Source organism: Podarcis gaigeae (genome assembly GCF_964106915.1).
Source record: "Podarcis gaigeae genome assembly, chromosome: 7".
NCBI lineage: Eukaryota > Metazoa > Chordata > Lepidosauria > Squamata > Lacertidae > Podarcis > Podarcis gaigeae.
In genome coordinates, this window is record NC_139683.1 from 27,939,603 (window position 1) to 27,963,340 (window position 23,738).

A 23,738-nucleotide genomic window follows, 5' to 3' on the forward strand; every position below is an offset into this window, starting at 1 on the left:
ATTTGGTAATCCAGGAACCTCAATAGCAAAGCAGCAGCAGAAGAAAATGCTATGGGATAGAATTTTAATTAAAGACCTAACCGGAGAAACACGTCAGATACCCACTGCAATGCATTTCCTTTGATCTGCTCACTAAAGATCAAATTTACAAATGGTTTTGAAATTGACTCTCTTTCGCTTTGTTGTGGGTCTTGCAGTGTAGGAGTCGGTGTTAAAGCCAAAGCATCTTGGATCAAAATTCTGGGTTCTCAAGCTGGTACAAGGGGCATGGCTGATTAGCTGCACTGAGGGAGGCACTGTTTACTGTATCTCTAGGCTTTCGAAGAGATACTGATGCAAGGAAAAGTTGCACTTTCAAGGGGGAGATATTAGAGTGGCTGCAGCTGTGCTGCTTCATCTTGCCAAACCACTGTTACCACAGTTTAATAATATTGGGTTGTCTAGCAATAAGTCATGATACTAGGATATGTGAAATGTTTGTAGATGTAAGGCTCTAATTGCCAAATTCTAAACCTTTGTGATTGGTGGGGTATAGTTACAGTGTCTGCACCACTGAGGGTGGCATCGTCGTCGTGCTAGCTCAACATCACAAATTATTAGCACTCTCCTCTTCTGAAGTAGTTATTTCCTGGTGCAGCAGTTCTCAGCATCAGGCATAAATGTCACTTGAGGCATTATTGGGTCAACATCACATCACAGAGTGTTGCCCCAATGTCTCTTTTCTACAAGGTGATACCTGGAAGCATATTCAGAACGTGTTTCTTAGACAAGAGGAAATAATCTACTCTGCAGGTTATCAAACAAGATGATGATGACATATGTGTGTGTGTGTGGCCAATAGTGCAGAACACTATAATAATTCAGTAACAAATTCAGATTGCTGGATATTAATCAATACAGTATATTATAGAGCTTTTGAATTGCATTCACACCAGCAGGAATTTGTGCAATCTGCTAAAGAAAGTTATACGAAGAGGAAATGTAACCTGGCACAGCACACCTATCAACTATCATTGCTTGTACTCCCCTTCAACAATGTATATATCAACAATTTATATTCCAACTAACTAGACCTGCTAGCAGAAGCCCATGCAAGACTTTTCCAAGTGCAACAGGGTCTCCCCCCCCCCCCAAAAAAAAGAAAAATGCTCAGTGAGAGTGTTGAGAGAAACTCCTGAATGAAACACAAAGGAGGGAGGAAAGAGATTGTTCCATCAGGCAAGCAGAAATGCTTATGCCTTATGCTAAGGGAGTGATCTCCTTAGTGCTAAATTGAATTGCTCCCTTAGATGTGTACAGTGAAGTTAAATCTGAAAGGTCACTTAAAATGCCTTCTGGAAAAGGTCTTTACCAAGTACCAAAGGTTCAGCAGGTACGGGTTCCATCTGATCTCAAATGGGAGGGAGTTTCACAGAATTAGGCCCAAACATATGAGCTGTACGCAGAGTTCTGTTAGCAAAACAGGGCTTTTCCTTCCTTCTCCTCCTAGCCTCTCCATTCATACTCCAGTTTACTTCCATCGGGTACTAAATCAGTAATGGCCACAGTAACTTTTTAGTTATTAGTTAAATTTTTCACTAAAGAAGTGTCACTGAAACTACATGGGGGTGGGGAATCACAATTCAACAGAATTAAGCTTATACAAAGTCTCAAAACAACTAATTTAAATAATTAAATAATTAAAATAATTAAAATTTAAATAATTAAAAATACATTTAACCTTTTGAGCTGAGGTACGAAAATCCCCAGGCAAGGTCCCTTTGTGAAGACACTATCTTAGACATCCAAAAGTCACAATGGAGCAAAATATATAACTAGATTAAAGGTATAAGGTATTCTTCAGAGTTAGATGCCCCAGTTCCAGCTCCTGGCATAAATGGTGGTTTCTGTGAGTACAGTCCTTGTATGGTCTGCCGTCATTTAAAATATCTTATAAAACAGCCGAGAACTTCAGTGACAGTTTGTTTAAAAACGAAATTGAACTCCAGAGCATCAAGAGGATTAGCTGGTTGAGTGATTGTTCTTCACATGTTCCTCTGTCCTACAAGAGGGTGGGAGAATGCAACAGCTTGATTATTTAGCAAAAATGCAAATTGCCAACCCCCTTGAAAAGTACCAGGCTCATTTTCCACACTATATTGCTCTGCTAATGAAGGCAATTTGAATTTTGTGTTTCTCAAAAGAGATGAACAACTTCTTGGAGTGCTCAGTAAAACCTTAATATATTGTTGCTTCTGCTTTCATAAATCTTGCTGGAGTTACTCCTGATCTGAAAGCATTTGTATTAATTCCCAAACAACAAGGGTGATAAAGTTTTGTGGGGAAAACAAAACACCATCTAAAAGAAACAACTTGAATATTGGATTGAGGTAGCACTTCCTTTTGCTTCTAGGCTACCCGGTCTTTATGTCTTTGGATGAGGGGCAGTGTAACAAACGAACCATCCAGCACCATTAAACTATTCAAAGATGTTTGCTAAAGTCCAGTTGTGGCTTCCATAAGCTATTACAGAAAATTCTTACAACACTTGCAAAAGAAAATGGAGTGAGCCTAAATCAGGGCTGTAAGCTGTGAAAGTTCTCAGATCAATGGCCTTCTGAGAGTTTAAGAGGATCCTTGTTGGCTGAGCCCTCACTTCTCCTGGGAATTCGGGAGAGGTGGGACTCATCTTCCAAAATACGTACTGTGTTACATGCATTCCTTGGCTCGGTGCCTTATGTGTCTGTTTGTAGCTTTACATGGCAACCAACTGTGGTAGAGCGCACATGCTTGGGACTGCTGTGTAAGTGATTTTTTTAAATTTAACCCTCCCAGTCTGCAATCCCTCCTGAAGCAGCTAATTGCATCAGGAGGGACTTGCCAGTGGCAACTTCCCTCTGCTGCAAAGGGCAGCTTTGAAGTTCCCAGTGGGGAATTCTGTAGCACAGCTGATCCCTGCAGGTTGCTGGGTGTCAGCAGAGACAACAAGGGTCCTGCACCAAGCTCCTCAAGGGTTCTGATAATTTCTTGGTAATGTTTCCACCTGCTTCATCCCTGACATCAAATATTATGTCAGGCATGGGACAGGAGGGTAGGATTTGGGGAAAACAGTCTTGGAGGCTACAGTGGGGTCATGCTGGGTATAATTAAGGCCACAGGATGGAGGTTATCTACTTTTGTTTTATAGGCTTTGAATCGTAGAATTATAGAGTTGGAAGGAAGCGCAAGGGATATCTAGTCCAACCCACTGCGATTCAGGAATCTTTTGCCCAATACGGGGCTCAAACCCATAACCCTGAGGTTGAGTCTCATGCTTTGCTGGCTGAGCTATTAAGAGATAGTAGCAAGAATAGGCTTTCTTATTTCAAAGTAGCCATGTCCCAGCTGCGTAAATTATTGCATCCTCCAACTTTGATTAAAGGTATCTCTGATATGAAAGCCTGATGAGGGACAGGCATTAGATGGTGAAAAACGACCTTGTATCAGGTCTCCTGTACTTCTAAAATTCTTGGGCATTAATATTAGAGGACAAGCTTTTAAATTGCTCAGATGACAAATCACCCGTACCCATATGTTATCAAGTAGTGTTATGATATCTACTAGAAGAAATGTGGATATAAGGAAACTCACCTCCTCCCACCCACCCCGCCCTGCCCCACTTATGGTGGTCTTACTTTCAAACATCCCTTTGAAATGAGAAAGAAAAAGTGGTCAGATATTTGCAGATATTTGATTTATGATAGATACACATTGATTTAATTTAATTAGAAATACAGTATCCCTCACCATAGTGGACTGGGCACCTGTTCAGTATGCTGCCCAGCTGATAACAGCTGATGGCCAACTTCAATGTCCCTTATCTTCCTTCTTATGGTTCTTTATCTTTAAACCAGACTTGGCCCAGACAGCCCTTCAAACAGAGGCTGTCTTGAAATTGCCTTCAAAGCCTGTTGTCCTCCTATAGCCTTTGAAATAGAGGACTTGTTCTCTGTAAAGCAAGACACATGGCTACTCTATTTTCATATATTGATCGCCTCGTCATTCTGCTGTGCTTCTGTTCTGTGCTTCTGTTTTCTTTTTAAAAAAATACTTTGCATGTCACAAACTTATTTCTCTTCTCTTTTTTCTCATTCATGTTATTCCTTTTTTGTTTTCTCCCCTTCTTTTCATTCTTTGTGTGTGTACTGGTTAGCTCTAAAAACAAGGGTTGATGATGTGATTCAGTTATACTATAATTTGTTTTCAGATAGCTGTTTTTTGCATTAAAATATTTATATAAATAAAGAATATAAACTCGTATGTTGAAAGAATGCCGGCCAAGTATTCCTATCTGTCTTGTGCAAACATGCATACCCATACAGACAGAAATACAGTGGTACCTCGGTTTTCGAATGTTTTGGAAGTCAAACGTTTCAGTTTTTGAACGCCAAAAACCTGGAATGCTTCCATTTTCGAACACGCCTTGGAAGTCGAATGGCTTCCGCTGTGTGTACATGTTATTTTTTTTCATTTTTCTGCAGACCACTTTGTGCCTTGGTTTTCGAATGTTTCAGAAGTCGAATGGTCTTCCAGAATGGATTACTTCCGAAAACCAAGGTATCACTGTACATAAAAAACTAAATATGAGTTCAAACCAAAGAAGAGCAGACATTTCCATAATATATCACAATTAAGGATAATTTCCAATCATACATAAACAACAAATATAGGAATAAGAATATAAAATACACGAGGTAAATGACAGAGCAGAATTTTCTTTTTATGTACAAAATGTCATGGTTCCTCTGAGCCCTTGGAATCTGATCAGGAATGGGAGGTACCTGAAAGTGAGGGACTCAGAAGGAGAAGTTGGGGTAAGAGGCTATGTAGCAGAGCCCACATGATTAAGTGCCCTCTACCCCCAGGTGAATCCAGACCTGATGAGGTAGTAGACCTGGGGCTGCCCCTTCCCTCAAGGGTGCTCAGGGATGCAGCCTGCTGTGACTGGACAGGAAAGTTTTGAAGAGGAGGCACTCCTAGCAACCTCTCCCAAGGAGAGGTGGTGCATCAAGAGAAGGGAGGAGACTCGCTTCCCTCGAAAAAGCACCTTTCTCTGGGTCAAGAATGCTCATGGGGCAAGGTTTTTCATGAGAGCTGAACTTTCTCCACCTCTGCTTCAAAGCTTGCCAGGTAGGCAGGGAAACTTATTGAAGAAGAAGAAGAATAATAATAATAATAATAATAATAATAATAATAATAATAATAATTTATTATTTATACCCCACCCATCTGGCTGGGCTTCCCCAGCCACTCTGGGCGGCTTCCAAAAAAATATTAAAATACTATAATACATCAAACATTAAAAGCTTCCTTAAACAGGGCTGCCTTCAGATGTCTTCTAAAAGTCTGGTAGTTGTTGTTCTCTTTGACATCTGGTGGGAGGGTGTTCCACAGGGAAGGCGCCACTACTGAGAAGGCCATCTGCCTGGTTCCCTGTAACTTGGCTTCTCGCAGTGAGGGAACTGCCAGAAGGCCCTTGGTGCTGGACCTCAGAGTCCGGGTAGAATGATGGGGGTGGAGACGCTCCTTCAGATATACTGGACCAAAGCCGTTTAGGGCTTAAAAGTCAGCACCAACACTTTGAATTGTGCTCGGAAACGTACTGGGAGCCAATATAGGTCTTTCAAGACCGGTGTTATGTGGTCTCTGCAGCCGCTCCCATCACAGCTCCCATGTAGTCTTGCAACTCCTGCTGCTAATTTGGGCTCTCAAATCTTCTCCTTTGTTCTTTGACTGGACGTATTGCTGCTATTCCTCTGTATTGTAAGAGCACCTGGATTAAATTCGGTTCTTTCCTAGCTGCTGAGTTTGTACCATTAAACGGCTGTAATGAAATTTTACTTTTTTTTTACTTAACTACCAAAAATTGACTGGTTTTGGACGGGAGCCAGAACAACACACACACACATTATATAAAAATGTAGTGGTTATAATAATTCTTATCATACAATGCCCCTAGTAAACAGTGTTCCTTAAATCCGGAGGTATGTTCATTTCTGAGTTATTACCCTTCTTTGGCTGTCATTTTATCTCAGTATAGAAAGAGTCCCTCCTAGAGACTTATAGAGATGTACTTCATCTAGTTTAACCCAATTGCTTAGCAAATCACCAAATCTAGCTAATCTGATTTAATCAAGAATTAAATTAGATTGAATGAATCAACATTAGGGATGTGAAGACAGCTAGGAAGGCTACAGTTCAGTACATTTTACTAGAGGCAAGTCCTTGTAAACATCCTGAGGAAGGGCAATTTCTGTGCATTGTCAAAATGGCTTAGAAGATGAGGAGCTTAAAAGCTAATCACCTCTTTCCTCTGGTATTCCCACACATTCTTAGCTGAGGGACAAATGGTTTCTTACAGAGACAACCTCTTTTTATAGATTACCACATATATTCTGTGTTCTAAATGTACATCATTTCATTTTTAACATGCAGTGTGCGTCTCTCTCAGAAGCAGAATCAAATCAAGGTTAATTATCTGAGTTTCAGGAAAGGAGCATGCCTTTTACTTTTTTGCAAGCTTGTGATTTATGCATTATTTTAAATAATATGGGGAACTTGCAGATCATCTGCTTTAACTCTTGGAAACTTGAAGAAAACCTTCATGCTTATTAAGCTGCAATACTGGCATTTAGTGCATACTTTTTCACATTTATTTCCACCCATGGCCTCTTTTCATCAGTCTCCCTGATTTGAAAATTGACTTAAATCCCGTAGAGTGATATAAATTAATTGTCTTTTAACAGAACTCACCAATTTCTGAGTATTGTAGAAACACAGGGTTCATATTAAACATACTTCAAATCTATACAGGCTGAGCTCAGTCATTTATTTATTTATTTTCATTTTCAATGGTGTGCTAGCAGCCAGGAGAAATTTATGAAAAACATAAAATCCCAACCTCTGTTGAACTGCAGATAATCAGCTTCTAGTAAATTTCACATTGCTGCCAGCTCAGTTGACACAGTGGACGCAAGCTGTGCTGCAGGAACCTGCACCAGCGGAATCTCAGAGATGAATCCCCTGGGGGAGCCAAGTGTCTCAACTGTAGATATATCACATGTGGCATTGAGACACAGCAAGAGAGGGACTTCAGGCAGAGATGCTTGAAAGTGCAACATTCACATTCTTGGTATCTGATACAGCAATGATGCAAGTAAGCTGGTGAGTTAGGGTGGAATTGATCGAGCATTGATCCTGCACAAGTTTTCATTCATCTCAGTAGCAACTGGCCTGCACAGAAACATTGCTTGCCATATACAGTTTGTGTAAACACCCACTTTCAACGTGATAGATTATTAGCTGTGTTTTGAAAAAAGGTATCCTGTTCTCACTATATCAATAACAAATGTGTCTTCTTCATTACATATTTGCCCAATTGTTGCCCTTAATGATAGAGTAACTTCATGTACAAGTTAACCCCATTACCCCCATACTTATATGCTACATTTATGTTTAATACAAACAGTTCAGAGCATTTCCTCCACAGTGTTAATGAGAAATGAATAGCTCTATGGATTAGCCAAGAGCTCCCTCAGCCTGTCTAGTCATTCCCCATCTTGATTAGAAAACCTTTGTCTAAATTTGTCATAGGCAAACTATTATTTCCACATTGGCTTGAACATGTATACATTTGTTTTTATTCCATGGGATTTGGGGTGGGCAACCCATGAATTATACTTGGCTGTTCTGTGGAGCGCTAAATGCCTCACAGAAGGAGGTAACTGGAATGATCAGTGCAACCTAGGCAGTGAGAACACATATAATAGCGCAACTCGATTTCAGGGCAACGGGTGGATTTCAATGCACGGTATGACTGCTTGTTTGAATTAGATCCAAGAATCACAAAGTACGCAACTTGAATTGTATCTTCTTCTTCTTTTAATCATTTCTAGCATCTGAAAGTGCCTGAACTTTCAGTGGTACAAAATATAATATGACAGAATGCAACAAACAAACAAAAACCACACACCAAAACCCCAAGTGTTTTAGGTTTTTAAGTTCTGCAGTATTGGGTATGTTGTAATACTATAGTTGGGAGCGAGTGGATCAAAATACAGTTACAGATAGGTAGCCGTGTTGGTCTGCCATAGTCAAAACAAAAAAAAAAATTCCTTCCAGTAGCACCTTAAAGACCAACTAAGTCAGTTCTTGGTATGAGCTTTCGTGTGCATGCACACTTCTTCAGATACACTGAAACTGTATCTGAAGAAGTGTGCATGCACACGAAAGCTCATACCAAGAACTGACTTAGTGGATCAAAATAGTTCTGTTCCCTCCAGCATGAGATCCAGCTCTGATATAGATTTGGGCCCTTCTCAGGTGAGAGATGGGAGAGGGCTATTAGTTCAGCAGGGGTGGGGCATGTATATAGTATATAGTGGCATGTGTATAGTGTGTATAGTGTCTCATCAATTAGGCATTCATTTTATACAAATGCTTGGCAGTGACCCTTTGTTATGGGGGATGTCATATTGTTGAGTATGAGTGCTTCACGTTTACATGGTTGACATAGGTATTGGTTGAGGTAGTGAATGCTTGTAGTGGTAATGTGAGCTTGGATGAAAATTGTATCTTTGTTGTGATGTTTGAAAATGTATATTATACTGCCTTGTAGTGCTCTGATTATATTTATATTATTCTTATGGACATGAATATTCTTTATGTATTTTGTTACATGTTAGATGGATTTATTTGACATAGCTTTATTATGGGCTGTGTGTGTATGCATATCTTTAAACACACCTATGTATTTAGTTATTGTAAACCACTTCAAGATGCTTTGGATGGTAAGCGGTATATAAATGAAATGAATTAATGCATGGAATGTAAATTTCGCAGGTTGCCTAACTGCCTATAGAGGAAGTCAGTGGGTTAAAGTAGTTACGGGAGGAATGCTATTTGCTCGTTACTGGAAACTAGGATTTATTTTTGCTGTTTGTTTGTGGTTTATCAGGTTTCCTGAATGCCTTCAAACATCCAGTGTTGTAATAACGGTCAACATAAAGATAGAATAAAATTATGTCTTCTTTAGAATCAAACTCATTCGCACAATGTGGCTGTTTGAGTGCTTGTTGGGGCTAAGAGGTCTGAACACCTTAAATCAATTTTGTGCCCGTTGGCCTTATACTAGTGTGTTTCCAGGGCCAGTTGAAAGAACTGCTCTTGACCTTTCTTTCTTTCTTAAATTTATATTTTGCTTTTCTTCTCTCACGGAATCCAAGGTGGTATGTCTATGGTTCCCAGGTTCATAGAATTGTAGAGTTGGAAGGGATTCAAATAGTCATCTAGTCCAATGCACTGCAACGCCCTCCCATGTGGACATTATACTTCTGTTGTTGCAGCCTAGAATAGCATTACTCCCCCCCCCCCCCGCTACTGCATCACACTGTTGACTCATATTCAGCTTGTGGCCCACTAAAACCCCTGGATCCTTTTCACATATACTGTTGGCAAGCCAGTAGTTATATTTGTGCAGCTGGTCCTTGCCAGTAGTTCTCCCTGCCTAAGTGCAGAACCTTACATCTGTTGCTGTTGTCACCCATTCAGGCATAAACCAGATCCTGTACTGCTTAGCTTCAGCAAAGTCCTGGCTGTGTGTACCTTAAACTATACCCCTTTGCATTAATGGTATCATTATTATTACAAAGCTTTGAATGTAATGTAATTTTATATCATCCTTTTCCACCTCAAGGGGATTTCATCCAGAAATTAACACTATATATAAAGTAAATAAAATACTGAGTCATTTCGCTTCACATGGCTTTGCAGGTAGACAGGACAACAGTAAAGTAGAATAAACATGGCTCACATATAAGCCCATTGTGTATATTCATTCAGACAATGAAATAGCTTTGAGACAATGCTCCGGGAGGAAACAAACCAGCTAAATCCAAGCAAGGAAGTGTCAATTCAATTTCTATTGAAATTCCCCTTGACTTTCTCATCATTGTGAACACTTGGTTAATTTAGTCTGTCCCCCTATGCTCTAATTTGGAAGAGCGACCTTGAACTCTGATAAAATGGTGCTTCGAGGGAATGACTCATAAAACAAAACAGACTTAATTTTTTAAATAACAACAATCATCATCACATACCACTACTTCAGCTGCCCAGGATCTTGAAAGCATCGTTTGAAACATATATTGGTACACTCATTTGTGAAACTTGTGCTTTGAAAATAAGTCCCCCAGTTGTATTGCAGAGTCTAGTTCTGGGGTTGTTGAAACTTAACATGGTAATATGTCATTATTCAGCTTTTTTAAGCACTTCTCCAATTTGGGATATTTGGGGTAAGGCTCACCTGCTGCCTTCATTACTTATCTTTTGGCACCGGTGAAAATGTTTCTCTGTAACCAAGCCTTTTGCTGATTAATATTCTGTCGTTTTAAATGTGTTGTGGGAAGGTGGTTTTTGGTTTGCTTTTGTTCTTGTTTTTATTGTATTAAAAATACAAAATGAGATCCCCTGTGATCTTCGGATGAAGGGCAGTATCCAGATTTAATAAATGATAATAATTGGCAAATAAGCTTGCATTCATATACTTGATGAATTGTTACTACTTACTATAGCCTTTGTTATGAAATATGCAGCTTCATGAAAGCAAGCAAGTCTATTTTTCACCAAGTGTTTACCATGAAAAGTTTGCTCCCAGATGTTTAAACAAACTCAAAAATACAGTTGTGGAAATCATTATTATTATTTTTCAGTTTCATTACATTTTTCAGCACAGGTTTCCCCCCACTTACATGGGGGTTATGTTCAGGGGCCCAGCACAAATAAGTGAAAATTGCATAAGTGGGGAGCACCCTCTCAACACTCTTTAAGCTCCCTCTCTGCCACACACTCTCCAATCCAGACCAAAAATACTGTATCCATAAATATCCACAATTAGAATTGTTGCTCTAGGGCTGGCTGGAGGCTGGAGGATGTGCTAGCACATGCATTCACAGCTAGGTGGGGAGACTGGATAGCCAAAACAAAACCCCGCTGTGTTTCGTCTCTTTTGAGTTTTCTCCTCCCTCACTGCTGTCGTGTTTGGGCTCCAGGGAGGGTCTCCTCATGAACCAAGAGGACTCTCCAGCTCTTTCCCGCTTTTTCCAGGTTTGAATCAAATTATTGTTATTTATTTCCCAGCATCACACGTATAGTCAGCCACACATGAGTCAATTCCACAGAAGAAGAGCATACTTAAGATTCCTTTGGGAGCTTTTGACTCATAAAGCAGGGAGCCTGAGGAAGTGTGGGGTGGTCATGTCTAAACTGTAGGCGAAATGATTTGAAGTCATTCAAGAAGTGCTTTGTGTCAAATACAGTGAATGCATTGATAAGGCAGTTTTAAAACTTTCCTCTTTCTTTCTTCTTTTCCTCCAGGGAACGATTTGTTTCTAGTTGCAGTTCATGAACTGGGACATGCTTTGGGTCTGGAGCATTCAAATGACCCTACTGCCATCATGGCTCCATTTTACCAGTACATGGAAACCGACAACTTCAAACTACCTAATGATGATTTGCAGGGAATCCAAAAGATATATGGTATGCTGGTTATTTCTTTAAAATATTAAAAAAATTCTAATGGGGATGGGTCACTTCCAGATATATACACTGCTACAGTGTGTTGTGCACACTATGCATCCATTGAAGGTTGCATATCTTCTTATGCACTCCTTGTGTGCACACTATCTGTTTTCTTCATTGAAGTGAATGAGGCAACCCACTTGTTTAAAAACTCCATGTATGGGTAGGCAAACTAAGGCCCAGGGGCCGGATTTTGCCCAATCACATTTTAAATCCAGCCTGCAGATGGTCTGGGAATCAGTGTGTTTTTACATGAGTAGAATGTGTCCTTTTATTTAAAATGCATCTCTGGTTTATTTGTGGGCCATAGGAATTCGTTCATATATATTTTTTCCAAAATATAGTCTGCCCCCCCCCAAGATCTGAGGGACAGTGGACTAGCCCCCTGCTGAAAAAGTTTGCTGATGCCTGCATTAGAGCATGTTTAGAATGTTAAAAGGAGGGGTAGATGTCTCTTAAACTTTTCTGGGAATTACCTTACAATTTCAAGTCAGACTTTGTAGCTTGAGGGTTGTGCTTACAACTGAACAAATATGAACATGCAAACTACAATAACTATTTGTTCTTGTTGTTTGTATCCATTTCCTTGAAGGGATTTTGATTCTGTGTTGAGATAAAGCCAAGGGCTTTTGCCAAACCACCATGTTTTAAATACTGCTCACAAGTTGAACTGAAATCCACACTTAACAGCAACAATGTTCTTAAATATTTAACCAAGTAGTACAAATATTTTTTATTCAAGGAGAACCTAGACTTCTCTTAAAATATTAATATTTCCTCTTTCCTTCGCCCTTCTCTTTCCTCTTTCTTCTATCTTATTGCTTATATCTGCTCTAGTCATCTTAGAAACATAGTAAGCTGACTTCCTCCAGGACAAACCATTGGCTCAGTCTTCATTTGTTTTCAGCTCTTGGTCCTTCTTCACTCCAGCCATCCTTTCCATTTGATTGCTTCACTGAAGCACTTGCTTGCACTTGACTCACAGAATTGTGGAGTTGGAAGGGACCATGAGGAATGTCTAGTCCAACCCCCTACAGTGCAGGAATCTTTCACCCAACATGGGGCTCTAACCCACGACCCCGAGCTTAAGAGAGCCATGCTCTACCAACTGAGCTCCTCTCTTGACTCATTCCAATATATCCTTACAGAAGTTCATCATAATATTCCTTTTTTTCTTTCACACCAGGCAAATTGAGCTCCTCTCTCCATTAAGTACTAGAAATGCCAGATCATCCCCCTAAAGATAAGCAAAACAAGTAGTATTTATTCTGAGCCGATACCACTGCTAAGGTAGTAAATCACCAAAACAACTCTTTTCTGGGTTGAGTTTTGCCCAAAGGTTTTCAAATATTCTGCATGCAATTTAGATCCATGCAGAGATAAATTCAGCAAACACATATCATTAGAGGGGATGGGGATGGACACATCATTTGGGTTTGCATTTCCCCCCTCCACTCCAGGTACCACCAAAATGGTGTAGGATCAGCACTGCCATTTTTTTATTTGCCTTCTGACATCTTTGATTTCTGTTCATTTATCCATTGTGGCTTCTTGTATTTTAAAGTTTGATTTAAACTTCTGTTTAAGACTTTTATTTGCACCAAAATGTTTGCTGTTCCTTCCTCTTTCTCTCTCCTTTACTCTCTTTCTTTTCTGAGAAATGTGTCTGTGTGTTTTAGTTTCCAAGCTGCTTCAGGCAGAGAAGAATATTCTCTTGCTCCAATGTGCACTGTTGAACTGGGTGCTAAGCATTGGGTGCATTGATATAAGATTATATAGGAGCAGCATGGTAGATGCCACTCTGTTGCATATGTGTTATCATATCCAGGCTGTTCCACAGAGGAAATTAAATGGTTGGGTTTCTCCTGTGTGGTTAAGCAGAAGAAGATGTTTTCTATGACCTCATGAGTCTAGACAGAAGGGCCAGACAAGGTTATTTTGCCTTCATACTAAATACCAGTATCTAGCAGCTGTAAGCTGTACTTTGAAGAGTTTTATTGCCCTTGAGAAGTTAAACATGACATCACTAGCAAATATCATGTGGAAACTTTAGTTTGGATTTAGCATTTTTCAACCAGATATTGTCTCCTGGAAGATACCTGATTCTGCTGCCACAGTGATAAAATCAACAATGGACTTTGTTTTACTATTTAGATTAAATATTGTTCACTGGTTCATTGGTTTCCTTAGGTAAGAAGCTGTAGACTGAATCAGTGACTTGTTAAAGATAGTTGTTATGAAGGTTTTGTCAATAAGTATTTAGGGTTGTATTCAACTATGTCATACCCAGAGTGGACTTAAGATGGGCTAGAACTCCCAGCATCCCTGACCAGCAGAAGTAAGGAAGACCAGGCCAAGAATCACATACCATTGGCTCTTGTTGCTCTTCGTTTTATATTTTATATTTGTTTTAGTAGTTTAAAAATGTAAACCACCTTTGGTCCCCCACCCCACGGCATGACACCATAACTACGAAGTGCCTTCTAGCAACCAGCACTCTGAACCTGGTGGCTTCATTTCACCATGACAATTGAAAGATTATCCATGGACCTGTCAAATGAAATCCTCCAAACCAGGTATGGGGAACCTTTGGCCCTCCAGATATTGCCCTCTCATCAATCCTAGCAAGCATGGCCAATGGTCAGCAGTGATTGACGTTTCAGCTCAGTAACGTCTGGAGAGCGAAAGGTTCTCCACACCTGCTCTAACCCACAGGTTATTGTCCTTGGCAAATATCTTGTGGTGGGAGATTCCACAACTTAATGACATTTTGCATGAAGAAACACTTTGTTTTTGTCTTCCCTGAATCTACTGCCAGTTTTAGTGGATGACCGCAAATTGCAGTGTTCTTAGAGAGGAAGAGAAATGCCTATCTCCACGTATTTCACACCATGCATACTTTTGTAAACCACAGTGATGGCTTCCTTGGCAGAGGAAACGGATGTTCAGTGAAACCTGCAGTCTAGAATGATGCAGTCCAAACACAAGTTTGCCTCCTCAGCCACTATTTGTGATGACTAGACATTAGATCCCAATTTTAATCAGGCACCAGCTGTTCAGAATCTGTTATACACAGGTTCTTCTTTGAGAACTTCTTGTCCAGGGAGAGTAGTGGTTGCCCTAAGTATGATTTGGCTTCAGTGAACAAGGCAGTATAAAATAGCTGGAGCTACTGGTAACTTACAGCAAATCAAAATAGCAAAAATTCAGTAACCCAAATTATGCACATTCAGCATGACCGGAATTATGCGAAGTTGATTAGATCTAATTAATTCAGTGTGAGTAGTCTGGCCTTGAAGCTAGCAACTAATTCCAATTTGTCCATTTCCCAATTTATAGTAAAGAAGGAAATACACTGGCAGCAGACATTTTTTTGCTACCGTGTATTAAGACTTATCTCTGCTGCTAAGAAGTTTAGCAATCATTTTTTTAAAAAAGAAAAACGGAAAAAGTTACAGGGCTGCAAGCTCTAATCAGCTACTCAAGTGTGATTAATTAACTTAAGCTTTAACTGCAGATTACTGTTTGAACATTTCCATCCCAATTAATTGGTAGGATTGGCGATAAAGGCTGTGGAACTCAGCCATACCATAGTTTTAAGGGCCACAAGCAATCCACTGTTGAGATACCAGCTCCCTTTATTTGCCAGATTTTCTGTGCAAATTTGCTTGTTTCGTGTGGGTTTAATTTGCAGCTCCTGTGCAGTTCAGCTCATGGCATCATCAACTGATCAGTATGCAGTCTCCTAGACGTTAATCTGCTAGTATCATTTTTCCCCCCCAAAGGGCCACCTGACAAACTCCCGCCACCAACAAGACCTCTGCCAACAGTGCCCCCACATCGTTCTGTCCCTCCAGCAGATCCACGGAAGAATGACAGGCCTAAACCTCCACGGCCACCCACAGGAGACAAGCCTTCTTACCCTGGAGCCAAGCCCAACATCTGCGATGGAAATTTTAACACTCTAGCCATTCTTCGTCGGGAAATGTTTGTTTTCAAGGTAGGAGGCTGCTCTTTTATTGTTAGATTAAGTGACAACATTTCTGCCTTTTCGAAAACCGCCTCTCATTCATCATGCCTCTACTCCTGAGCTTTCTTGCTGTTCTAAAGTTCAAGAAAGAAACAAGGAAATAAACACCTGAATGGCTTAAATGTCTAACAGAGGAAAGGCTGGAGTCTTCTATTTTGGGGAATGAATTAATGTCAGCAGAAAGTTGCAATGCTTCAAAATTTAATGGTAAGTAAATGCTGAATGCTGTGCAGAGATAAAAAGGCATAATTCAAGTCATGAATAGAAGCTAATAGGGATGATTTTGTTGGGAACTTAGCCACTTCCAGGCTCATTGCTGTTATTGTGTTTTCTTTACAAGAACCCTGTAATTTAACTTTATAATTAGATCAGTCCCTTTATAAAGGCTGTTTGTCATTGTGCTGTGGTTGCCTTGATACGTTTTTTTTCTAGTGGAAGCCTGTGTTAGAAGAGGCCCTTCACAGGTGTTGTGGGCTTTTTGTGCTGTTGCTGCTCTTTGGTTGGCTCGGTTGTCATATTGTTTGGAGATGCATCCATATGGTGACATCCTGTGGACTGGAAAGGCTTTTGGGCAGGCATGGTGGAGCAAAGATTTCACTAATGATTCAAACACAACAAACAAAAGCAAATCTCATTACTGGAAAAGAATATCGATCTGGCACATCACCCTGTGATGTTGCCAAAATGTATCATTCAGTACGTTCAATGAGTTTTCTGAGGGATAGTGTTCTGCAAATTCTCCATATTAAGCATAGGAACATAATCTACATTATTTAGCTGAAAAATCCCAATGTGCCCACCTACCTAAAAAGGTTGGTGACTCTTTTCTACAATGAATGTTGATATACTCCAGGAAGTATGGGAAGAGACTTTGTGTGAACAAAAGAAAGAAGAAAGAAAGGATCAGATGTATGAATGTTTGTCTTCTTCCTACTGACTGAAATTCTGTTCTCAATACCAATTCAATGCCACCCCTTGGAGGATTGGTTGCTTCTTCTCCATAGAAGTAACCTTACATTGGCAGTGTACATCAAGTGGACTGATGGATTTGCATCGGTACTTTCTGCCATAATCCACAGCCAATGGTGATTCAACACAGGTGATTCTGCCATTTTGCATAATATGTAACAGGACTCATTGCAAATGTGTCAGTTTCAGTGATAACATCTCAAGAGTTAAAGCAATTTGGAGTTGATTAAATTGAAATGCTTTAGGTAACTAAGCATTACATAATAGTGCCACTTAACAGAATGTACGTCATGGTTTCCTGTGGTTTCTCCTTTTCACAAAATAGATAACTCGTAGGTAGGTGATTCTATATAATTTCATTTCAGGTATTCAGTTGAAAGCATAAAAAGCATATTTTCCTTTTTTTAAATTGTGACTTCTTTGATTCCCACTTCTAATAGATGCCCCAACTCTTTGAATCATCTCCTCAAACATTTGTGTGCTTTTCTTTGTAGGGCCTTGTGGCCATCCATCTTTGTGAATGAAGCAGAAAGGTTAAGGAAGAATCTCATTTTCTAAGTTGACATTAAGCAGGATATTAAAATACCTACCTCTTTGTTGCACCATCCATCTTATGAACAAAGGAACATGCCCTAATTTGTTTTACACACAGCTAAATTATTCAGTGCATCACTAATACTAATCTTATTCCTTGCCTATGCCTGTGACTTTAGACAAAGAGATCAATTGTAATTTCTATCCAGGTTCTATCTTTTAATTATAAAATAATAACAGTAGTTATTAAGGCAGACTAGTTTCATTTGACTGATTATGGTATATAGGTCTACTAAGAAGTAAGCCCCATTTAATTCAGTGGAACGTTCTGCCTAGGAAGGGTTCATGCGAATTTACCTTAAAATGGTGAATTTATTATACATTGCATTTATTATACATTTACAAGACTCTTAACATCTTGGGTCCAGGATACTTTAAGTGCCTGACTTCTTATATCCCCAATCGGTCACTGAGATCTTCAGAGGATCCCTCATGGCCCAGATGTATGGCTTGTATCCACCAGGAGCCATGTGTTCAGTACTCTGGGCCCAACTCTGTGGAACCCCTGTTGAGATCAGAGAGGCCTTCCCACTCTTGAATGTGCATCACCTAATGAGAAGTATTATTTTTAATTTCAACAGGCATTTTAAGTATGTTTTCTGATCTTATGGATAACTGATTTTATTTTTATTGTAACTTTTTAAACCTTACCCTACCTCACTTAAGGGACAGAGGTGGCGCTGTGGGTTAAACCACAGAGCCTAGGACTTGCCGATCAGAAGGTCGGCAGTTCGAATCCCTGCAATGGGGTGAGCTCCTGTTGCTCAGTCCCTGCTCCTGCCAACCTAGCAGTTGGAAAGCACGTCAAAGTGCAAGTAGATAAATAGGTACCGCTCTGGCAGGAAGGTAAACGGCGTTTCTGTGCGCTGCTCTGGTTCGCCAGAAGTGGCTTAGCCATGCTGGCCACATGACCCAGAAGCTGTACGCCGGCTCTCTCGGCCAATAAAGCGAGATGAGCACCGCAACCCCAGAGTCGGTCATGACTGAACCTAATGGTCAGGGGTCCCTTTACCTTTAGCTTTACCTTACTTAGAGCAGGTGTGAGGAACCTTTGGACCTCCAGTTGTTGCTGAATTAGAACTCCCACCAGCCCTAGCAAGCCTGGCCATGGGGTAAGCTAAAGATTCCCCACACCTGGCTTACAGACTGAGGTATGAAGCAGTATGTAAATGGTTGAGATAGATAGATAGGAGAAAAGAACAATAATTTGATATCATTGATTTAAAATACTGTATGGTATTCAGTTACCTGATAAATGGTCATAATGCACAACTCATAATGCACAAAAAAAGAGTTTTTTTGCGGATAAAGTCCTATTGCTCCGCCGTGACCTCCCTGCCAATTTAGATACAGTGACTGAACTGGAGGCCCCTCGAATGACTTCAGGTCCAGTGTTGGACCATTTCGACTTGGCCACAGTGATCCATGCGACGGTCATCTCCAGGCTTGACTACTGTAATTCGCTCTACGCGGTGCTGCCCTTGAAGCTGTCCCAGAAACTCCAGCGGGTACAGAATACTGCAGCGAGGCTCCTCACGGGGTCTCTGCCATGGGAGCATATTCACCCAGTGCTTTTCAAGCTGCACTGGCTCCCGGTGGAGTACAGGGTCAGATTTAAGGTGCTGCTTTTGACCTTTAAAGCCCTTCACGGCCTAGGACCCTCGTACCTCCGGGACCGCCTCTCCTGGTATCCCCCACGGAGAGCCTCAAGGTCCATAAATAACAACACCCTAGTGGTCCCGGGCCCTAAGGAAGTTAGATTGGCCCTCGTACCTCCGGGACCGCCTCTCCTGGTATGCCCCATGGAGAGCCTCAAGGTCCATAAATAACAACACCCTAGTGGTCCCGGGCCCTAAGGAAGTTAGATTGGCTTCGACCAGAGCCAGGGCCTTTTCAACTCTGGCTCCGGCCTGGTGGAACGCTCTGCCTCATGAGACCAGGGCCCTGCAGGATCTGATTTCTTTCCGCAGGGCCTGTAAGACAGAGTTGTTCCGCCTGGCCTTTGGCTTGGAGCCAGTTTGATTCCCTCCCTCCCCCCCCCTCTCTCTCTCTTTCCCCCCCTTCTTTTCCTTCTCCTCCTGCGATGAGGCTACATTTTAATATTTTAATGTTCCATTATTTTAATTGTTGTGTTTTATTTTGTTTTTAAGTTTGTAATCATTCATCTTGTTTTTATTATTGCTTGTAAGCCGCTCTGAGCCCAGCCTTGGCTGGGGAGGGCGGGGTATAAATAAAAAATTATTATTATTATTATATAACTCTGGGGTGATATTTAGACCTATTGAAATTGATGGTCCTTAGTCAAGTTCATTAATTTCAGTGGTTCTACTCAGAGTAAAACTTAGTTGAATATCACCCATAGTTGTCTATTTGTGCCTGTTCAGTTGTTATATACAATTCAACCATCTTTATATCCAGCATAAGTTCAAAGTAGTACTATACATTTAGTACTATGCATTTGTTTTTATTTATTTAACAAAATGTTAAATGCTTGACTGTAGTCTAACTTCTAAGTGGTTTGGCGTGAAATCAAAACATGAGTGTTCCAAATTACCCAAGAGGATAGTGCTTGGTCATTATTTGAGGATTATGCAGAAGGTCAGTGGCTCCCTGCTTGGATTGGGGTGGGATGCTATGCATCATCTTTTGGGGTGGGTTTAATTGTACATAGGCTAGGCTACCCACTTCCTTTTTATTCCAACTTTGAAATCATCCCTGTTCCCTTGCTTCCCTCTTTGAGTACTGTTCAGTCTATCCATTTGTCTATCAATCCTTCTTTCAATGTGCTTTTGGTGGTTTTCCATTTTACTTTGTGAAGTGATTTGACTGAGAAACAATAGCTTGTTCCAATGCCACTCATTAAGTTTCATGGTTGAGTAGGATTTTGAAACCAGGCATTGTAGTCGCTTAAGTTTTACTCAGAGTAGACCCATTGAAATTAATAGACCTAAGTTAGTTTTGCTCATTATTTTCAATGGGTCTACTCTGAGTAGGACTCACATTGAATGCAGGCAGCCTCAGGGCTCCTAGCAGATTAAATCTAATGTGCACACTGGCTTGCCTATAGAAGCCTGCTTTATTTTCCCCATAAAGAGTATTCTTTGGCTAGCGACAAAATATTTTGTGAAGAATTAACGTGTGCTCCTTCAGCAATTCAAGCAAAATATGTCTCCTATCACTGCAGCTGTCAAGAAACATTGCAACGTTTTTTTCCTGCAGTGTAAGACAGGCCAAATTTGACTTTATTGCGGTGAAATGGTAGCTGTCGTCACCTCTGCCCATTAGTTTAGTCTGCACTACCTTTCATATGAAACTCTGTGCATGTAATTAAAATTCCATTTTAGTTTGAGCAACAGCCCTATTAAACTGAAGGGAAAGGGGGTAGAGAGAGAAGGTATCACTGCAAACAATATGACATTAATTGGTTTTGATGAATATGCTGTTTCTCATTAGCAGATTAGTAATTTCACTATAAAGGGATTTGGGGATAGGAAATTAAAGATTAAGAATGGAGGATAAAGTGGCATTGAGGAGGGAAGGAAAAGCACCAGTATTTTATTATTATTGTTTCTAAAGTGATAGGTATTTATTTATCCCATACCTCTTCAAGATTGTTAATAGAGCTGTCTTGTGATTGCTTGACTCTGTGAATGTCTGGCCTCTCAATAGAAGCCTGGGAAATTTCTACAGAAGTATGTTATTCAAATAAAAACTTTGGATTCCAGTAGTGGAGCAGTACATTTTACTGCTGAACTGTGTGGCAGTTAGAGAGAAGGTCAAAATTGCACTGAACGCACACGTAAGCGGGTTTTACTTTTGAGCGATTGAAAGAAACAATTAGTGATCTTTTTTTAGAATAATGAATGCAAAAGTGAAATAGAATCAGCTGGACTTTCAGCAGGCAGTCATCTAATGCAGCCATGAAAATTAAAGATCATACCCTAATAATACAGTTATAGTGGCTATATATAGTTTCACAGAAACAAACCACAAATTGTCCCACAGATTATCAAACTATGGTTAATTTTATGAAAGCTTCCCCCCGCCCCAACCTGCTCCCCTCAGACTGCCTGATATCTTGAGTACCTCATACTGACATCATCTTCTTATCTGCCTGGACAAACAGGGCAGGGAGGTTTCCTTCGGAATTCGGCCAAATGTTGCCTTCAACAGCCGAATATTATTTTGGAAATTCTCCCCACTTTCTAGCTCCAACATGGACAGCTAGACTGCTTCTGTTCTTGGGAGTGTTCATTGTAATCACCCCTTCCACTGCTAATATCTATTGCCAGTGTGACCCACCCAGTGTGCTTTGAGAATCTTTCTTTTCACGTGGAGTCAGTTTGTGGCATTAGTACAGTTGCGGAAAAATCCAGCAAGGACTGCACTGAAACACATCTGGAGTTCGTTTGCAGCTCTCTTCCCCACCCAGTTGCATCTGCTGTTGAAATGATGGATTCCACACAACACCAAAGGCACCAAGGGTTTATTCTTAAAGCAGAGATGGTCTCAACAGTTCAAGACCTACTGGTGTGGTGAGAACCGGTGTGGTATAATGGTTAAGAGTGGTAGACTCCTAATCTGGTGAACCGGGTTTGTGTCTCCGCTCCTCCACATGCAGCTGCTGGGTGACCTTGGGCTAGTCACACTTCTCTGAAGTCTCTCAGTGCCACTCACCTCACAGAGTGTTTGTTGTGGGGAAGGAAGGGAAAAGGAGATTGTTAGCTGCTTTGAGACTCCTTCGGGTAGTGATAAAGCGGGATATCAAATCCAAACTCTTCACTATTCCTGCAGCCCTGCTGCTCTTCTGGAGTAGAGTTTCAGAGATTGTAGCAGCTGCTTGATGGAGTAGAGCAGGGATGTCCAACCAGTAGATCGCGAGCTACCATTAGATCTCTAGCTGCTCCTGGTAGATCATAGGATCCTTACCGTGTACAAAAAGTTACAAGGAAAAAGCTAAAAGACTGTGTGCAATCCTCCCCCCAAAAGTGCTCAACAACCCTGGGCACTACCCTCCTAAAAAAAAAAAACCCTCGATAACTCTGGGCAATCCACCCACCCCACGTATGCGCCTCCTCCCTCCAATGACAATGGATAGAACACTGTCAGTTTTTTATACTTTTTATAAAAGTATATACTTTTATACTTTTTTATACTGATCCCAGTCTCTTGGGAGTTGGACGTGCCTGGAGTAGAGGACAATGTCGGAGGGAGAGTTAGCGCTGACACTGCCAATAGGTCAGTGGAAGATGACAAAGGTAGGAAGACATCTGAAGGCAGCCCTCTTTAGGGAAGCTTTTAATGTTTGACAGACTATTGTATTTTTATATTTTGCTGGAAGCCGCCCAGAGTGGCTGAGGTACAAATTAATAATAATAATAATAAGAAGAAGAAGAAGAAGAAGAAGCATGGGATTTGAAAACAGTGATTGAAAATGGCTACAGACGATAGTTTGGGGTGAAATTCTGCTTAGCATTAACCATGATTAATGCAATAGAGAGACAAGGCAAAGTTCAGTAGGATGTGGAAATTTGAAGGACTGTGCTAAGAGAAGATTTCATCCTGCACCTGGTTCCTGGTCCCTTAATTATGAGATACAACAGGTATCTACTATTATAGTATTATACTACTACTGAAACTGGATATATTTTTGTTGCACAAAGATTTTGTATCTTAAACCTAATTTTGTTGTCAGTTGTTTTTATGCTACGTTTTCAGATCACATTGAGACTCATGTGAAAGGCAATTCAGAAATTAATAGAAATAATAGACAGCTTCACAGAAATCCGTTTTGATTCCTTTAGCAGCGGCTACATGCACAGACACATGTCTAGCAAAGATCAAAAGGTTAGCTGATGTTTTATTCGAAGGTGGTGCTTCTGCATCCCCAAAGGTCTGTGTAATTAGTCAAACAAAATCGCTCTTAGTATAGATGAAATGTAGATCTCATTGAAAATATTCTATATTCTTAGGAATCAGCTTGCTTAAGGGGCCTAGGGGAAAGGTTGCTTTCAAATCTGTTCACTGCATGAACTGATTAAAAATATTCTGTTGGCGGGAGAACAAAAAAAGTGCATAATTGACAAAAATAATTACAAATATTCACAGCGAGGAATAATCTAAAATTACACTGAGACGTTTCTTCAGGTTTTTTTTTACCACAAACAAGTGTTATCTTGTAGTATTAAAATACATTATAATGGAACTAAGGGGAATAATTGCAAGAGCACGTCAAGCACAAGGCTTAATTAAATTTTCTTGTTACTACAAAACAATAGCCTTTCAACTAATTTAGGTGGACATTTTGAGAAGCAATTGGAATTGCCTCTAGAAGCACTCTAGGAAGTGTAAGTAACAGTAACACTTCAGGGTTTTTACACCCTTGTTCTCTTGGCTTTTCCATTCAATATATTAGACCCTAATACTAAATACATTATTAGAGAGGAAGCCGCTGTGGTTTATTCAGAAGCTGCATTTACAGCCATGATATCTGGCTGCTTCTTATTGAGTACTTCAACCCAATCACACGGGGAGTTGGAGAATCTGCAAG

The 23,738-nt window shown here is 40.4% G+C and overlaps 1 protein-coding gene across 2 annotated transcripts in view; it reads left to right on the forward strand.

The window, feature by feature from the left end:
- Positions 1 to 23,738, forward strand: part of MMP16 (matrix metallopeptidase 16) — a 181,437-nt gene that overhangs the window by 98,233 nt on the left and 59,466 nt on the right. For both annotated transcript variants that reach the window (XM_083747794.1, XM_083747795.1), the window contains 2 exons: positions 11,392 to 11,553; positions 15,381 to 15,595. In XM_083747794.1, the coding sequence (XP_083603920.1) occupies positions 11,392 to 11,553; positions 15,381 to 15,595 (377 nt within the window). The remainder of the gene's footprint in view (positions 1 to 11,391; positions 11,554 to 15,380; positions 15,596 to 23,738) is intronic.